Here is a 19,366-nt window from a genome sequence, read left to right as displayed (position 1 = left end):
AGTACCTCATCCAACCTTTCCTGAGGGACGGTGACTCCACCACCTCCCTGGGCAGCCCCTTCCAATGCCCAACCGCTCTTTCCGAGAAGAAATTTCTCCTCCTTTCTAACCCGAACCTCCCCTGGCACAACTTGCAGCCATTTCCTCTCGTCCTCTCGCTACTTAGCTGTGAGAAGAGGCTGAGCCCCAGCTCCCCACAGCCTCCTTTCAGGGAGCTAGAGAGAGCAATAACGTCTCCCCTCCGCCTCCTCTTCTCCAGGCTGAACGCCCCCAGCTCCCTCAGCCGCTCCTCAGAGGATTTGCCCTCCAGCCCCTTCCCCAGCCCCACTGCCCTTCTCTAGACACGCTCCAGGACCTCCATGTCCTTCTTGGAGTCAGGTGCCCAAACTGAACACAGGATTTGGGGTGATGCTGAGTTTCCAACGCCACCTCTGAATCTCTTCCCATGTGCTAAGATGAGCTTTGAAATCCACTCAAGGAAGGTGTAAAGCTCAGGAAAACACAACCCAAGACAAAAATCTGCTGTTTATACTCATGCAGCTCAGCACCACCTGCACCCAACATACAGCTCAGCTCCACACCTGGGTGCTCCAGGGCTCGCCACCTGCAGCAGCATCTAACCACCACAGGGCTTTAGGATGTCTAGGGAGAAGCAACTCCCCAAATTCCCACCATAATACCTCAGCCAGGCTCCTCCCCACCACGGGCAAGAGCAGGAGGGGACAGGAGCCGTACCTGAGATGTCGCAGTAGAACTTTTGTTGATACACTCTGGCTTCTTCAGGCTTAAAGGTCACACTAATTTCAGCTGAACAATTTGGCAAAATCTCTCCCTCCTAAAACAGAAGCAGACAGCAAACCATTTCTCTTCAAACGTCACATCCCTTCGTTCCAACCGTGGCCCCATGAGCCGATATTTAGAGCACCAGGGAAGAGGAAAGAGCCAGTAACACTGATCAACAATATTTATAAGGGAGTTTGGAAGCAGCTACGAAAAACTTTCCCAGTCCCTGACCTTTACTGGCACCTGGGAGAGGCATTTTCTTAAATTAGGGCTATAGCGGAGCAACCAGCCCAGATCACACTCCAGCGAGTCCAGCAGGATCGCTTCAGAGGTGCCGGCCAGTCACGGACTCACAGACCGTTAGGAGCTGAAAGGGACCTCCAAAGCTCATCCAGTCCCACCCCCTGCCAGAGCAGGGTCACACATGGTAAATCCTACAGGAATGCATCCAGGGGGGCTTCAATGTCTCCAGAGAAGGAGACTCCCCAGCCTCTCTGGGCAGCCTGTTCCAGGGCTCCATCACCCTCACAGTGACAAAGTTCCGGGGGCTGAATTTGCCCTCCTTCCCACAGAGGAGCGCTTCGCTCTTCAGGTCAGCATCTCAACTGACATGGTCCCACACCCTGCGTTAGCCCTGTGGAAGGTGTGCCTTTACATGTAAGGCTCCATCCCTCTGAACGTGGTCAGGACACTTGGGCAGCTCTTCATTTATAGCCCTGGGAGCAAAGCCCAGCTTTAGGCTCCCGGTGCCCATCACGAGTTGGGAAACGCTTTTTGCCACCAGCTCTCCCGGCCCCACCAGAAACCCAATGTTTCCTCCCAGCACATCAAGCAGGGATCTGCTGAGTGACCTCATTCAGGGAGGAAGAGGAGGAGGAAGAAGAGAAAGGGAGCTTTCAAAGCTCTCACTTACCGCTGGCTCAATGCTGAAGATCCCGTTGGAGGAAAGCAGGGATTCTCCTTGCACCTTGGCACTCTGGTCGGGGATGCTGCAGAAGAGGAGGCGGGAAAGGTGATCTTGCGTCCTGGGGTCTTACACAAGTGAGCAGCCCTCAGGAGAGCGACCTAGCTCAAAGCTGCTGCCACAACCAATGGGGAATCCACCTCCATCCTCAAACTGGCTTCTCCTACCCCCAGGATGCTCAGGGGAGGCAGAGGAGGATGAGGAGCACCAGGGCAGCGTATCACCAGGCAGGGCATCAGACCCCTGCTCTGGGCTGCAGGTTCCCAGCATCACTGTCTTCTCTTCCCTTTCAGACCCGCAGGTGTAAGGAACAACCACATCCCCTCTGCTCCCCACCCCGCCTCCACCAGAGTGTGTCTCTGCCACCTGAGAGAGGCCTTTCAAAGCTTCCCCAAAGACGTCCTTTGAAGATCCAGCCCCATCTCTCACCACCATGAAGACAGGGGGTTCTGAAGCCCAAATGCACTTCCAAGTCCCATGCTGCCCTACCTTCCTTCCCTGCAGACCCTTCCACCTACAAACTCTCCCCAGGCTTGAAGGAAAGGCAGAAACACCCCGTGCTGGAAACCTGGACAGCCCAAACCTATTCAGGAGATGGCCTCATCCTCCTGGGCCAATGAAGCTTCACAGACTCTCTGCAGCCCGGGAGCCACTGGCTCTCAGCAGTCTGCAGCTCCCACAAACACCAGAGCTCGCTCTCAGAGGAAATCCACTCACTGCAATCAAGCTTTCCTCCCCAAAACATCACCCTCAGCCAGAGGGTGGATGGAACTGGGATGGGAAGCACCCAGCTCCATTACCCTAAAGCCCAGGGACACCCACCCTGATGCTGTGGATGGCTGACTTGTCCTAAAAGCACCAACCCCCCTTGAGGCCATACGGTAGCGTTCCCCTTGGGCAGGGTACCTAACCAAAGGCATCTTTGAAACGGACCTTCTCTCCCGCTGATCCTCCTCCTCCTGCGTGCCACAAGCCTTCCACTGGAAGCGGGCGATGATGTCACTGCGGTTGTGGATGGCCACGCATCTGCGCTTCGACAGCGTGAGGTAGGTCTTCTCAATGCTCATAGGCTCCTCATCCAGACAGATGTTGACGTCTACAGCCACTCCATGAAGGTGTGTGTTCATGTCTTCACCTGGAAGAAAGCAAAGGGGACTCTTTACTCCTCTCACTTGCCGATGGAAGTACGAGGAACGCAGCGAGCCTCAGGTCACAGAAGAAAGGGCTACAGCTTTTATTACCCCTCATTCCCAGGGGAGTCCCACCTCAGCCACAGCTCACACGGCATCTCCTCCAGGCCCACCACAAGTGTCAAGTCTCTCCCAGTCTCTCACTGATCCCCCCCCAAAGATGCCTGCAGGGTGTGGGCCAGAAAAGAAGGTGGCAGAGGAAGGAGCAAAGCGACAGCCCATGGCAGGATGGGATGCAGACAAGAGCTTCCCTGTGTTGTAGAAGCAGTGCCCGTACTCCTGGATCACGACAGTCTGAAGAGCTGCCACTTCAATCCACCCAGTATCGGGCAGAGGGAGAACTGTGACTTCCTCTACATTTGCTCAAGCAGGGACAGGGACAGGCTTGTCCCAGTTGCAGCAAACATTAAGCATCACTGCAGAAACCCAACCCCATGTAAGCTGTGGAGGAACCAGCTGCTTCAGTGAGAACAAGACTCAGGTTTTCCAAGCAAGCCACGAAGATCCTGACAGAAGCTGTTTAACATCTCACGTTCTCCTTGAGTTTTCCCCCCCTCAACTTGTTCTTAAAGCCACTTATGAAGCTGATGGCACTTCGGTGGCACCTCGGACCCTCGTGAAGATTTCCTACCTGTCTCTTCCTGACAAATCCCAGGAACCCCACGTCCTGGCTGCTTTAGTCCTGATGTTGTCAAGAGTGGGATTTAGAGGGCGGCGTAGAAAAAGGGGCTGGAGCAAGACCACGGGGAAGCGGCATATGGGACAGAGGTGTGTAAGGGACAGTGGGCATGTGACAGCATCCCATAGAGACACACCCCCCACAGACACGTTACGCTTACAGGACCAAATCCAGCACTGGTTCGGAATGGAACATCACACGCGCGTACGCACGCGGTCACCCAGATTCGAGGTTCATCCTTCCTCCACCCAGCAGCTCCCAGGAAAACAGATTCCCAAAGCATTATCCTTCCTGTTGAGGGGGATGCACTCTAACAGCCCCAAAACACCAGCTGGTTTTCACTTTTCTTGGAGGTAAAGCTGGGGGATAGCACCCAGCAAGGGAATTTGGGTGCTTGGGACAATAGGCAATGATGGCAGATGACTGTCACAGGGGTGTGGGGTGGTGGCCACCGTGCTGACAGCAGGGAACGCCCAGGGATGGGCCAGGACACCAGACAGACAGAATAAGGACAGACTCAGCCTTTGCCCTTCTAAGCACCAAAATACACAGAGGTTTTGAAACAAAAGGGTTTACAAGTAGATTGCAAAGGAAGTTCAGCCTTGTTCTGCTTTGAAGGACGCAGACCTGCAGATAGGACACTCACCTGTGTCGTAGCGAACTATCAGGGAACCGCAATAATCCCCAGACTTCAGCGGGTGGAAGTCCACTCTTACTTGCATGGCCTCACCGATGCCGAGCGTACCGATGGAGCGATCGACAGAGAAAGGGCTGCAACAGAGACACACACACTCATCAGGACTGTGGTGGGAGCTCTGGGGGCTCTTTTGCACTCTAGTTCCCGGCAGCTCGCTTGTGTGAGGAGCAAACAAGCAGCTGGCAGCAGCAACCCAGAACACAGCGGGTCAGAAACACGGCTGGCGACCCTCGCTCTCCAAAGTCCCGAGGGTATGAAATGACTTCATCCTCCCCAGATTCTGCATCCAGGCTCCAGTCCGGACCATACCATCAGAGAATGGGTTTTGAAGAGCCCAGAGCAGGTAAGAGGTGTTTGCATGCACAGCTTGACCCTGATGTCCCTGGGAATCAGGGTTTTTTCTGCCACCTAGAAACCTGCTACTCCTGAAAGACAGGAGAGAAGGTTTGGAGGGGGGGTTAATAGCTCCTTTTCTTCTGGCATGCTTTTACTACATCCAGCTGTACGCTTGCTTTGTTGCACAATGTCTGAAGTTTCGCAGGTCCTGATCTCCCAGCGGCACCTTGCAGTCCCCAGCTCCTATACCCTCATCTAGGCACACCAACCCAGGAGTCCCCTTCACACCAGGACCTGCTGAGATCTTGCCCATTACGGCCCTTCAGCAAGAGAGCAACACTAGACCTGTAAGCACTCTGATAATTATCTACCTTGCTATTTAGGGCTTGCTTACTCTCACCAGGGGTCAAGCTTCCCCATCTTGACAGAGTTGGGCTCAAGTTATGTCCCACGAGGATACCAAGGACCAGCATACTCCTGACATAATGCAGAAAGGCAGCTGACAAGTGAAAGAAGCTGGCAAGTCTGTGACACAGGCCCTCAAAGCACCACGTTGGCTTCTCTCCTGCACCCACATGCTCAGTAAACGCAGCGTGCAAGGAGGCTGCACTATACTGCAAGTCCCGGGCTACCTTCATCTTCTAACAGCCAAGCTTTCTTTGGTCTACTGCTGCCTTAATTGGCATCCTAAAACCAGTTGAGTTTGGGAGAACCTAGTTCATTAAAAGCTACCTCCAGCCCCAAAGGCTTAATGTTTGCACATGCTACTTTTTGGCAGCAGTGTAACAGCCAAAGTCAAGCAGCATAACCATCCCAGCAAACCCAGTCCCTCAGGACAAAGCATCCGAGACTGCACTGAAAAATCCCAGGTACACTCAGCACCTCCCAAGCCCAACCTTCCCTTCCCCCCTTTTCCTGCACCTCAGCCCTAATTTCATAACCTCGGGTGGTCTTTGTGCATCCCCACACCTCCCTGTAGTGTATGGGTACCACAGGGGATCCCTGAGCGTTCTGCCTTGGAGGATCATCTCCCGAGCTTTCCGAGCTGGGTGGGGACACTCCTAGAGGGATCTAATCCCAGACCGACCCTCTCTGTCCCTGGAGCACGGCAGAGCACAACGTCCATCGCCGCAGGAAAAGGCAGCGCTGCGCCTTGTCTGCTCCCAGACACCATTTTCATCTTAAACCTATCGGAATGACATTTCTCTCTGCCAATGTCACAGAGAAGAAACTCATTCTCCTGCCTGAACCACAAGAGCAATGGGAAGAGACTTACTGGATTTAGCCTCCTGGGATTTTTATTCCCAAGCGCTGCGGTTAGGGGCTGGGCACGGCCCTGCTGCGGAGGGAGGGCAGGCACAGAGCACACTGAAGAATGGGCAGTGCTGAGGTGGCTGGCTGGGTTTTTTTCATGAAAAAGCAGTCAAATCATGGCCAAAATGCGACCACGTTTTCTGGAAGCTATCGAAGATGCTGAATTGGCCCCACACATTCACTGACAAGCTCCTCTCTGGAGCAAAAAGCAGAACAGAAAACAGCCAAGTCCTCGGACAAACGATGACCGGGCAGGGAACATCACCAGGATGTGACCAGATGCACGAGCTGAGCTCTCAGTACTGTGAGGAACAGTTAAGGATGGGAGATGGGCTGCAAAAGCACCCTAATGGGGAGAGCAGAAAGTTCTACGCTTGGTGCCAGGGAAGGGAACCCAGAGAGGGGAGGCAAAGACAAGTGGCACAAGCAGGACAGCAGATTGGGGAACGGTGGCACCTGAGCTGGTTTGTGAATGGGCAAGAGCCTGAGTTTGCTCAGGCCAGAAAAGAGAAGTTGCATCAACTAAACCAGAAGTTCAACCTGCACAGATAAAACATAGAGGATACAGGCCCATCAGCTGGCCTCTACATGCTCAGATGGATCTCTCATTCCCTTCTACCCCACTGCTGTCCTCCTCCTCTCTCACATGTGCCTGTACCTGTGTTGTGGCTTTGCATGGCTGGGTTCTGGTGGAGAAAGGGGAGATCTGCAGGGGTGGCTTCTGCAAGAAGCAACCAGAAGCTCTCTGAAGCCCCACAGAGCAAACACCAGCCAGCTCAAGGCTGGAGTCGCTGCTGACCAAGGCCGAGCCCATCAGGGATGGTCACAGTGCCTCAGAATCACAGTTAGAGGGAAAAAAACCACCAAGAAGCTGCTTTTTGCCCCAGGAGACAGGAGTGAGATGATGCGAGGAACTGTGCAGACACCAAGGCCAGGGAAGAAGGAGCAGGGAGGGATGATGAGGTGTTTCAGGCACCAGAGAGAAAGATTCCCCTGCAGCCTGTGGAGAAGACCATGGTGAAGCAGGCTGTCCCCCTGCAGCTCATGGATGGCAGGGAGCAGAGATCCCATCTATAGCTGTGGAGGACCCCACGCTGGAGTGCCTGGAGACACCTGAAGGACACTGTGACTCTGGGGGAAGCCCGTGTCGGAGCAAGCTCCTGGCAGTAAAACTTGCTGCTCTAGAGCTCTAGAAGAAAAACACCCCCACACACCTTTTGTTGGGCAAATGAAGTGAGGTCCCTTACCTCTGAGTGCTGATGGAGTAGCGGGCCTCCCGGTTACCAATGTTGCGAACCAGCAGAGTCTTCTGGCTGCTGTACTTGACTGGACAGGTGGAGAAGTCCAGGTGGAGGGGGAAGTCCAGGACCGCCCGGGCACCAATACCTCGGATCCGCACAATGAAGTGTCCCCTGTCTGTGACACAGGTGATCGGCTGGGAGTAATCCTGAGGGGAAGGAACAAATCACGGTACGTTCAGTCCCCGGCGGAAGGAAAACCGCTGCTTCCCACCACTAACAGGAGCCTTTGGGAATGGAACAGCACTTCTTTCTGTAACGACCTTTCCCTCCAGCAGCACCACTGGGACAGGGCTGGTACCCTGCAGAGAGGAAACCCCCCTGCTGATGCAGCTGCCTCCTCAGTGAGCTGGCAGAACCAGACCAAGTCACCTGACAGCTTGATGCCGAAGCACCACAACAGAGTAATCCCACGGAAGGGATTGCAGCAGATCAAGGACCTGCTTCCAGCACCGCTCCGCACCCGGTTATGCCGCGGCACCAACTCCATCCCAGTGACCCCACTTGAAGCTTGCTGGGGGATGCTCAGGTACACTGTTGGATGGACTTTGCCACCAGCCATTGGTGAAATCACAGAATCACAAGGTTGGAGAAGACCTTTAAGATCATCGAGTCCAACTGATCCTGTCCTGTGCTAAACCATATCCCATAGTACCTGATCTGCCCTTTTTTCAAACACACCCAGGGACGGTGACTCAACCCCCTCCCTGGTAGCCTGTCCCAGGCCCTCACAACTCCTTACCGAGATGACTGTTTTAACATCAAGGGAGGCAGAGATTTCCCACCCCTTTCCACAGCATCGCAAGGACAAGGCTGGGGACACCCATCCTCCCATAACTGATCCATCTCCCCAGCCCCGAGCCGGCTCTGCTCCATACCCAAGCTATTCCTGAGAGATTCCTGACAGGTACTGAAGGGCACCAACAATTCCAGCCCTGCCCTCGGCGCAGCCTCTTCCAGCTCCTCCCAGGCCCTGAGAGCTCTCGCTGCACATCTAACCTCTGACTTCCCTTTCACCTCAGCCCAGCCCTGGGGGAGGCAGGGGACAGCTCTGCTCTCTCTGCTGCACACTGTGGCACAGCCGATGCCTTGCTAACGCCTCTGAAGTTTCCAGAAGGGACTGGGTGCCTTCCTGAAGCTGGTGCTCTCAGGTCCACAGGCGGGAGGCACAGGGACAGCCCTACCAGAGCCAAGCATGCTATTCTCAGCCCTGGGCTGGTTCAGCAAGGAGCCAGACAGCCATTGCCCTGTCCCCCAGGCAGAGGCATTCCTCAGAGATAAGTCCTCCCAGCCTCGTCTCCCCTCTTCCAGCTGCACTGTGCCCACCCGAAAGACAGAGGCAGGTCTCCCACTTGTCCCCAGACACCATGGTGACACTGCAGCCAGTAGCTGCAGCTCGCTGCCAGTTCTGCCTGCACTCATCTGACACATTCCCAACCTCCCGTGCTGTCCCAGGCCATCCCTCACCCGTTCCTTACGGGTCTCTCACTGTCCCCCCCAGTAACCTCCTGTCTGGGTGGTGTCATACCCACTGGTCCTGTGGAAGCAGCAGCTTTAAGCACCCATCCAAGCAAGTGTTACTCCAGATAAAACACATCCCCCCCACTCTGCCCATGGGGACTTCCCTGGCAAGACCCTGAAGCCTGCAACCCTCACACCCTTCTGAAGGCTCACGCTCCTCCTTCCAAGCCAAAGCATTAACAAATCGGCTTCATTAAGCCCTGAGCAGGTACCGCAGGGTCTACGGCCTTCCAAGGTCCACTCTGCCACTGCTGAGGGTGTCACGGCCCTGAGGGTTTGCTGTGACTACACCAAAGCAAGGAAGGAGGAGGTTAGTTCAGAGGGAGGATGGAAAACGGCAAGCTCCTGCCCTTGTGTCCCACCCCAGCCTTCCCCCAGTACCATCCCTTTGGTGATAGCAACTCAACTCCAGCAGAACTCGGTCGGGGGTTATTGATCCTGGCTTAGCACCAGATGTCGCTTCAACATCATCCCGGGGGGAAATATGTTTTCCCTTTTCCCCAACAGAAGGAACTCGTCCAGCAGCAGCGGTTTCAAAGGACAGCAGGACCTTGTCACCGAGGTATTTAGAGAAGCTGGGGGAAAGCCTGCCACCAGCACACACCTCCTTCAAACATCACATCAAAGGGCAAGGAAAAGGGCAGGAAAAGGTCTACCTCATGACAGGAGCTTTCACTCGTATCTAGAGGCGGGAGAATCCGGGACCGCCTCAGCTCCTGGGTGCTGGCCATCCTCTGCGCCTTGGTGACAGACTTCTCCAGGAAGGCAGAGGGTGTCCACTGAAACACAAAACACCAACAAGAGCTGCAGAAACACCTCTCTTCAGAAAGGCTTTTCTTGTTCAAGCGCCACTGATAAACCATTTGTCACCACAGCCACTAGGATAGTCCTGGAAGTCCCCAAAGTTCCCCGCTGAAATATTTAACATCAGTCACTGAATGATGGAGAGCGGAACACGCGCTCTGACCAAGCGGCTCTGTCCCCTGCGCTTCTCCTTCGTCCTCTGATGTGACACCTTTGAGGATTTCTGCTCTTTGGGCATTTGTTTCCCCTTTAGCTTTGCAGGATTCAGGCAGTGACCTTTGAAAGGAGTGGGGAGGAGTCATCAGAAACCCCCTAACTCCATCCTCGCACAATGCTCACAACCAGCCGGCGTGTGGAGATGTCACTGCCGGCTGAATCACAGGAGAGCAGAAAAGCAGCGCTGTGCCAAGACCGAGGTGGAGCTGGCTGGGTCCAAGCTTTAGTTATCTTTTTAATTAGCCCTTGTTTTCTCTCTGTTCTGGCCTCACAGCCCCCTCCACAGAAGCATACAGAGATACCACCTCCATGAGGTTACCTCCAGGAAAGGGAGCCTTGGCCAGCAAAAGGCACATTCATGGATGGGGAGGAGGAACTGCCCCACGTTCATGGATGGGGAGGAGGAACTGCCCCAACTCCACAGCTGTTTCAAGGGCTGGATCTGCGCTCAACCCAGGATGACACTCATGACAGAACTGGTTTGGACCCCATTCTAGCTGGGACTGGACACGTCTCTCAAGTCTTCAGGCAGAGTCTGAGCAGCCCCACCACAGCCCCAGCTGCTGGGAGGGCAGGGATGGTCAGAGCAGCGCCTGCAAGGATGCTTCCGTGACAGAAGATACTGCTGCCCTCACCAAGAGGATGGGTAGAAGCACCCCAATGCTTCAGCTACTCCAGTGCACTGCCCAGGACATCCCATTAACTGGGTTCCAGCAGCACATTCAGACAAGACTCTGGACTTTCAGCCCACATTCCATCTCCCACTGCACCTTGATGGCCACCTCCAACACAAGTATGGCAGCAAAGAGATGGGGTGGTGGTGTGTACCTTCACAGTGTGGCTAAACAGGAGGGGCAGGCAGAGGAGGGACACAGGGCAGGTTTCCAGCCTTACCACAGCTCCTATCTGGCCACAGCAGGTACTTACATTTACATACTTCTTCTTTGGAGCTGTTACTACTCTCCGTTGTAATATTGTAGAAAGCTCACTAGATCGACGAACGTTTTTGGTAGCCATGTCTCAGCTAATCTGGAAGGAGCAACAATGGCACTTTGAAAATCCAGGAAGAGCAGCTGACCCCAGGCGACTTTGTGCCCGACCTTATCACCTGCTCAGGGTTATTACACCAACCTCCAGCCCGGGGACCGCGGCTGCCCCGAGCGTGAACAAGATCAGACCAGACCCCTTCCCACTTCGCCAGCCCAATGCCCACCCCCCGTGCCAGGAGCTTTGTCCTGTTTCTAACTAACGCAGCACGGAGTTCAATGCTCTGATGAAGAACTAGAGTCTCCAGGCTCAGTCGGTTGGTTTGAGCTACAGAAATTATCCAGCAAATATGACTCCTTCCAGGCATGAAATTCCCACAGCCCCCAAGAGCATTTCTCCCGGGAGAACAAGGGCCCTAATTTTCACTTATTAACACTCACACTCGAGGCTCTCTACAGGCATTCGAGGCTGTAACAGCAGAAAGAAAACCACGAAGCCATTAAAGGAACAACAGCAATGAGCTCAAACATGAACACCACGTCTATGCAGGCAGGGCTGCTAAAGACTTGATCCTAACGGCAGTTCTTCTCCAGCACCCCCACCCCACAAGGAATGCGGGTTGACCAGTCCATGGCCGGCTTTTAGGTCCATGGCCCAGTCACCAGCCTGACAACCACCTCTCCATCTCCATCACACACAGCGAAGCGCTGCCATTCTGTAGTGGCTCCTGTCAAGATCTGAGCCAAAGCTCATGGAACTCATAGGCAGACACAGGCTATCAGGCTGTTTCCACGGGCAGTATCTTACCCTACCCAAAGCAAACGCTTGGACCCACAGCAGCCTGCAGCTAAAAGCACGAGGCGAACAAGTCCGCGCTGCCCAGGGGCTTCAGGCATGTGCACAGCAGCCACGGCTCTGCTGCCACACAAGGATTTGGTCATCTACCCTTGAACCACACACCCAAGCTGGAACATGGGGCACTGCCAGCATCCCTGAAAGCCATCCTCTCTCCCTTTCTGAACCACATCCCAGCTTCTGTGGCATCAATTCACGGTGCACAGCTGTGCTGTGTCCACATCCTGACCACTGCTGTCACCCACAGAGCTCTGCTATCACCCAGCTCACCCAAAATGCTCCCACAAACCCCAATCCAAGTCAAAATCTTTTAATCTCAACCTGCAAACACCTTCTCAACAAGAGTTCTGCGCATCCCTGCCCAGTTCTCACAAGGGGGTTTGAATCTCTGGCAAAACCAACAGCAGTTGAATTTAAAAGATGCCAAACTGGAGACAGGCAAACAGCCAAAAGCAGCGGCAGGAGCATCACCCCCAGCCTCACCTCGGCAGGCTCCAGCCTCATACCCACTTACCCAGCACACACACACATTCCTGGCTGCCAGAACAGACAACGGGCCCTATTTCCTGGCTTACTGCTGTCCTCCTCCAGGACTGCAGTAACCCTGAGGTGTCAAAGACACTTCACCCACTTCCTTCCCACCCTTCAGGCACTGACACCCTCATTTACACGTTGCAACACTGAGGTTTAAGGTCCAAACACCCAAAAGCCCGTGAACAAGAAGAGGAGGGCAGCACCAGCAGCCTCCATCCCCTCCACTCCTGCCCCAGGGCCTGGATGCGGCCACAGCTGCATCCCATGGGGGGGCAGACCTTGGCCTGGGAAGTCTGCTCTGATGGGGAGCACAGCGGGGCAGCTGGAGGGGGGGTGCAGCAGGAGGGGACAGGCCCCGACACAAAACGCTGCCGCCTCCTCTAGCCCGGCACCAGAGCCCCCCCTTGGCTCCTTAGGCAGCCTCCCCCCTGAAATCCCGCCCTCCCTCCCTCCCAAACAGAGCCTCTCCTTGCAGGGAAGCCTACCCGGCAGCAGGGTGAGCACCACGGCCTGACACAGTTCGGGCGGGACCCAGCTCACACCCCACACCCCCACCCCGGGCACGCTGTGCCAGGCACCCGAACCGCTCCAGCCCCCAGCCCCGGCGCTCCGCCCACCCCCGCCCCTCCCGAGGCCGCACCTCCGGAACGCGGCCACCGCCCCAAAAACACGGCCTTGGGCACCGCTATCCCCCCCTCCCGCTCCCGGGGGGCGCGGGGACACTCACACGCCGGAGCGCGGCCACCAGCCGGGCTGCTGCCGCTGGCAATGAAGCAACGGACACACACGTTCCCGTGGCAACGGCGGGACGCGAGCGAGGCCCGTGCGGCAGCGCCCGGCCAGCCCCGGGCAGAGCTGACCCAGCGCCGCACCTCGCCGGGGAGTTACTACCCGCTCGCTCCTGCCCCGGGACCGGGGAAACCGGCGGCACGGGCGCGGGGGAGATGCCGCTTGGTAACAGCTCAGAGCCCAGTTCAACCAGCTCGTTGCCTGGCCGGCATCTCCTGACCCCCAGCCCGGCTCTCCGCACAGCCTGGCACCCACATGCAAACCGCAAGCAACGGGCTCTGACACTCAGCACTCCCCACGTTCTGCTTCCCAGCAGCTCCAGCACCCTCCAAGCGATGTCAGAGCCTCAAGTGCCTCCTGCCTGCCCCACCCTACACTGCAAGCAGCTCCTCTTGCAGGAGCGCAGACGGGTGGCTGAATCGTGCTTCACTGAACACACTAAATGCTCCCCCTTCAGCAGCAATAAGGCACCTCTCTCCAGAGTAACCGGTTCATTTGCCTTTCTATTACACTTTGCTGGGAGAGCCAGAGAGGAGATCTGCTAAAAGGGAGAATCAGGATGCTCCTGAACACTTTTCTTCACCTAAATCATCTTGCCCTGTTCAGGCTTAAGTAGCAGGATCACGTTTCTTCCTTAGAAATCACCTGCTTAGCTGTAATTACCATATAAACAGCATCTCATGGGAGCCAGGAAAGGAGAAGCAGAATTTCCAGGACTAATCTCTTGCCCCTGCAGCCCACCACTAAGTGGCTGAGAGCTTTCTAAATCAAGCCTTGCTCCCCAGGAAGCCTCACCTGGCACTTTTATACTCCAGCCCCTCTTGTCTTTTTATCGCTTCGGTACTGCCATCCCACAATTTATTGTAAAAGCTCCACCACGGCAGAGATAATTAACAGGAGCCTCGTGTTACACCTTCCCCTTCCTGCTTTTCATAAACTCAAGCTCTCAGCTGACGGCGAGGTGGGCAAGGCGGACCAGGCTCCCTTCCAAGGGCCTGCCAGAGCTTCACAGTGCTGTGAATTTACAGCCACAGCTCCCGTCGTCAGCGCCCCCAGCCCCGGCGCTCCGCCCGCCCCTGCCCCTCCCGAGGCCGCACCTCCGGAACGCGGCCACCGCCCCAAAAACACGGCCTTGGCACCGGAATCTCCCCCCTCCCGCTCCCGGGGGGCGTGGGGATACTCACACACTGGAGCGTGGCTGCCAGCCGGGCTGCTGCCGTTGGCAATGAAGCACCGGACACACACGTTCCCGTGGCAACGGCGGGACGCGAGCGAGGCCCGTGCGGCAGCGCCCGGCCAGCCCGGCCTGCGGGCCCGGCCAGCCCCGGGCAGAGCTGACCAAGCGCCGCACCTCGCCGGGGAGTTACTACCCGCTCACTCCTGCCCCGGGACCGGGGAAACGGGCGGCACAGGCGTGGGGGAGATGCCGCTTGGTGACAGCTCAGAGCCCAGTTCAACCAGCTCACTGCCTTGCCGGCGTCTCCTGACCCCCGGCCCGGCTCTCCGCACAGCCTGGCACCCACATGCAAACCACAAGCCACAGGCTCTGACACTCAGCACTTCCCACTTTCTGCTTCCCACCAGTTCCAGCACCCTCCGAGCGATGTTAGAGCCTCAAGTGCCTCCTGCCTGCCCCACCGTGCACTGCAAGCAGCTCCTCTAGCAGGAGCGCGGACAGGTGGCTGAATCCTGCTTCACTATACACAGGAAATCCTCCTCCTTCAGCAGCTATAAGGCACCTCTCTCCAGAGTAACCGGTTCATTTGCCTTTCTATTACACTTTGCTGGGAGAACCAGGATGCTCCTGAACACTTTTCTTCACCTAAATCATCTTGCCCTGTTCAGGCTTAAGTAGCAGGACCACGTTTCTTGCTTAGAAATCACCTGCTTAGCTGTAATTACCATATAAACAGCATCTCACGGGAGCCAGGAAAGGAGAAGCAGAATTTCCAGGACTAATCTCTTGCCCCTGCAGCCCACCACTAAGTGGCTGAGAGCTTTCTAAATCAAGCCTTGCTCCCCAGGAAGCCTCACCTGGCACCTTTATACTCCAGCCCCTCTTGTCTTTTTATCGCTTCGGTACTGCCATCCCACAATTTATTGTAAAAGCTCCACCACGGCAGAGATAATTAACAGGAGCCTCGTGTTACACCTTCCCCTTCCTGCTTTTCATAAACTCAAGCTCTCAGCTGACGGCGAGGTGGGCAAGGAGGACCAGGCTCCCTTCCAAGGGCCTGCCAGAGCTTCACAGTGCTGTGAATTTACAGCCACAGCTCCCGACGTCAGCGCCCCCAGCCCCGGCGCTCCGCCCGCCCCCGCCCCTCCCGAGGCCGCACCTCCGGAACGCGGCCACCGCCCCAAAAACACGGCCTTGGCACCGGAATCTCCCCCCTCCCGCTCCCGGGGGGCGTGGGGATACTCACACGCCGGAGCGTGGCTGCCAGCCGGGCTGCTGCCGTTGGCAATGAAGCACCGGACACACACGTTCCCGTGGCAACGGCGGGACGCGAGCGAGGCCCCTGCGGCAGCGCCCGGCCAGCCCGGCCTGCGGGCCCGGCCAGCCCCGGGCAGAGCTGACCAAGCGCCGCACCTCGCCGGGGAGTTACTACCCGCTCACTCCTGCCCCGGGACCGGGGAAACGGGCGGCACGGGCGTGGGGGAGATGCCGCTTGGTGACAGCTCAGAGCCCAGTTCAACCAGCTCACTGCCTTGCCGGCGTCTCCTGACCCCCGGCCCGGCTCTCCGCACAGCCTGGCACCCACATGCAAACCACAAGCCACAGGCTCTGACACTCGGCGCTCCCCACTTTCTGCTTCCCACCAGTTCCAGCACCCTCCGAGCGATGTCAGAGCCTCAAGTGCCTCCTGCCTGCCCCACCGTGCACTGCAAGCAGCTCCTTTAGCAGGAGTACCATTAGGCCATTTTCTCTTTTCCTCCCACTTCCTCTAGCCAAAGCCAGCAGAAAAAGGAACATCCTGAAACTGCATTGAAATCTAAATAGGAGAAAGAGGTGATGTTCAAACCTCACACTGCAGTAAAGCACAAACACTGCACACACTTCCATGAGAAGTGAGTTTAAGGAATTCTGCTCAAAGCCAATCTGGAGAGGACTCACAGGCTTCTTTTGTACCCAGCACATTCTGCTCTCACAGCACCCAACTCACCTTTTTATCAGAGCTGCTCAGTTTGTGTTTCACCTCCATGGCTTTCTGAATGGCTTTCAGCACTTCCACTGTGTCTGGTTCCTTTTCTGTGGTGATAGTGTTATCCAGACAGACCTAAAAATGTTAAAAACATCCAGAAATACAGAAAACAAGGCAGCTCTGTAACTTATTGTTACTTATGTCATAAATAAATAGTTTGATGCAGATGCTGTGCATGTCTGTAACCCTGTAAACAAGGTAATGACCACGTCAGACCTCATGACTTGAATGCAAACTCAGAAGGGCTTGGGAAGCTCCACACCCCACTGGCACAAGCACCTTCCAACAGGAACACCCTGTTACCCAGTGAAAGCAGGGCAAGCTCTCCCTTAGATCTGAGGAGCACACCCAGCAGCGTATACATGGTTCCATTCCCTACAGATGTACTCCAACCCCCACTAAAAACTCCTCAGGCTTGTAGAGCATTCACACAACTTTCCTTACCAGGCTTTAGAAAGAAAAAGCTGTTCTTACATACCTCTGAAGCCCTGTCCCAAACTGAGCCAGTACTTTGGTCCCATAGTCAGGGATGATGCTCAGTGGGTTGCTGGATAACACCACCTTCTCTAAGCACGGGAGGTTTCCTGTATTTTTTACTTCATCAATCTGAAAGTTTTTCAGTAAAAGGATGAATACACAGATTGGCTAAATGAGAACACCACCACAGTCTAAGCATTTCTTGACTAAATTACATACAAACAGTAACCAGGAAAAAAAATTCTCTCCAGCCACTTTATTTGCACTTTCACCCTCTAACAGAAATCACTTGTGTTCTAAAGCAATCTGACACTAAAATCAGTAGTTACCTGTTTGACTTTGTTGTTGCTCAGATCCAAGTTGACTAAAGAAAAAGTACAGTTTGTTAAGACCACACAGCCTTTCCAGCTGATTTCCTGCTAGATTCAGAGTTTTGATGTTTCCCAGTCTTGTGTGAACACCTTCCAGCGATGTCAGCTTGTTGTAGGATAAGTCCAGGTGAACAAGGTTGTAAAGATGCTACGAGAGCACAGAAAATCCAGGTCACACACCAATTTGCTAAAATTGAACCATATCAAAGGCTTGTCCATTTGCTCATGCTGGATGCTGCCCAGCTGACAAACACAACATGAACTTGCTCATTACACAGGATTAAGCCTGCAGGAAAGGGAACTTCCTCGACTCTATTTTTCCCAAGCCATTGACACAGCCAGCAACGACTGAATTTAGTGAAGAACTACGTGTTGCATGTCAGTGTTGGCAAGTAAGAAATGCACCCTTATGAGGGCTTGATGCTAGGAAGCTATTTGGGCTTAAACTCTTCTCTGCAAGATGAGTGGCAAAATCCTTTAGCAAAAGGATTCTGTGTTGGAAGATCCTGGGCAGCCTGGCAAACATCACCTTCAAAAGCATCCCTTACCTGTAAGTTTTCTACCAGAGACACCCCATTGTGACTCAGGTCCAGGAACTCGATCTTGGGAATTAATTTCTAGAAGGGAAAAGGTGCACATGTTAAATGCGTTTTAGCTTAGAAACCTGGCTGTACTTCCTTCACCAACCAACTAACAACTAACAGGCAAAGGGCAGGAACTTTCCAAGGCACAGACCCTCTTCTCAGCTTTCAGCAGTAAAAAGCGTTCTGCACCCATTCTAGTGCAGCCAGAGTGCAGACACCTGCTCGTGAGAGAACCAGAATACTCTGATGAGCACGGTCACGTTTGCATTTGAAACCTGGGTTCTCACTGAAGACAAGCAAGTTGCCCCCAGTTTAGCCCCACTAACTACAGATCAAACTCATTAAGAGGCCTTTCCAGCTCAAACAGGCCTGTCTGTATTACACAGAACCCTGGATAAAGATTACAGAAGCAAAAACCAGAGTAAGTTGAGCAGTGCATTGATCTCCACATCATTACCTTGTGGAGCTCAAGCACGGACAGTGCAAGGGGAAATCTTTCAGAAGAGAGATACATGAAGAAATTGCAAAATCCCTGCTGAGTCATGTGCCACAGAAGACCAGCCATCCTTTCCCCCCACACACAAATGAAGAAAGATTTCTTACCACTGAATCATCAATTTGAGAGATGCTGTTGTGACTCATATCCAAGGTTGTTAATGTTCTCCAAGTTGGGATAACTGCTGTCACTGGACAGCTTGAAGTTGCATCCTCTGGCTCCCACTGATCAAACTCAGAGGCCTCTGGCACCAGGATTTCCTGTTAAAGACAAGCACCCTAAAAATATGGTACCTGCATCTTCGGTGAAAGCCCATTGTTTCACAAGCAATCCAAATGACCTTATGAAAGAAAGATCCCTAAGCCTTATCATCACCCAGATTAAAGGTCTTAAAGCAGGAGCTGAGTGTGTCAGAATTATTTTAGATCCACAGGGAGGGAGTCCCAAACACTGGCAGCCAACCCAGGCTGGAGAATGGGAAGGAAGAGAGGGACTGTGAAAGGTACGCTCCTCACACCCTTGCCAAATCACAGCCCAGAGAAGAAGCCACACGCATTCAGCTCTCGAGGAGTAACAGAAGCACATTCCAATCAAAGCATCAGAAACATCCCTGTGAAGGGACACATCTCATCACTTCAAGTCTGTTCTGAGAGGCCAGCAAACCCTTTCTGCTTCCCAGCTTTAAGAGCAGAACCTGCAACAGGCAGGACAGAAAAGGACCAGGGCTCCACATGGGGATTCCCCCACCACAGGCGCGATTCTCGCACACGCTTCGAACGCCCATCAGAAACTCCCTCTCACCTTCATCCATGTTGCCGAAAACCGAACACTCATTGTGGCCAGAGCATGTTTGGATGAGGTCAGCCCTTTGAGAAGCTTCCCCCCACAATGACTGAGCTATTGGAAAAACATGACAGTCAGAAATGGCAGAACAAACACGGGACACAGCAGAGGCAACTGAAAGCTTCAAGGACGGATTCCCTCCCGGTCCGGAAAGTAGTTACAGCACTGCCTTCAAATCTGGGACTATCAGGTCAGACAGCCCAACATTTGGTAAAGCTACAGCAAGAAATTAGGGGCACAACTACAGAAAAACTAATTCCCAAATATTTCTTTGCACAAAACATCTTCTCTAGGCACTTTCTACCCTCCCTGGGCATTCCCCCAGGTTCAACCGCCCAGGCAGTTGAACAGGGCGCAGTGTTTGACTGTCACCAACCGCAGAGGTGGGTACCTCAAGCTGTGCAGATCGACCTGCAAACACAGTT

General features: G+C 54.5%; 1 protein-coding gene across 1 annotated transcript in view; it reads right to left on the bottom strand.

Annotated features, from left to right (window-relative positions):
- LOC311204220 (hydrocephalus-inducing protein homolog) overlaps positions 1 to 18,909 on the bottom strand; it is a gene marked incomplete at both ends in the record, with an annotated part of 78,931 nt that extends 60,022 nt beyond the window's left edge. Inside the window, 5 exons of the mRNA XM_084280675.1 lie at positions 736 to 835; positions 2,722 to 2,882; positions 4,263 to 4,387; positions 7,211 to 7,289; positions 18,846 to 18,909. Of these exons, the coding sequence (XP_084136801.1) occupies positions 736 to 835; positions 2,722 to 2,882; positions 4,263 to 4,387; positions 7,211 to 7,289; positions 18,846 to 18,909 (529 nt within the window). The remainder of the gene's footprint in view (positions 1 to 735; positions 836 to 2,721; positions 2,883 to 4,262; positions 4,388 to 7,210; positions 7,290 to 18,845) is intronic.
- Positions 18,910 to 19,366: the final 457 nt, after the last annotated feature.

Source organism: Gallinula chloropus, assembly GCF_964237585.1.
Source record: "Gallinula chloropus genome assembly, contig: HAP1_SCAFFOLD_40, whole genome shotgun sequence".
NCBI classification, from domain to species: domain Eukaryota; kingdom Metazoa; phylum Chordata; class Aves; order Gruiformes; family Rallidae; genus Gallinula; species Gallinula chloropus.
This window is presented reverse-complemented; position numbering and strand designations above follow the sequence as displayed.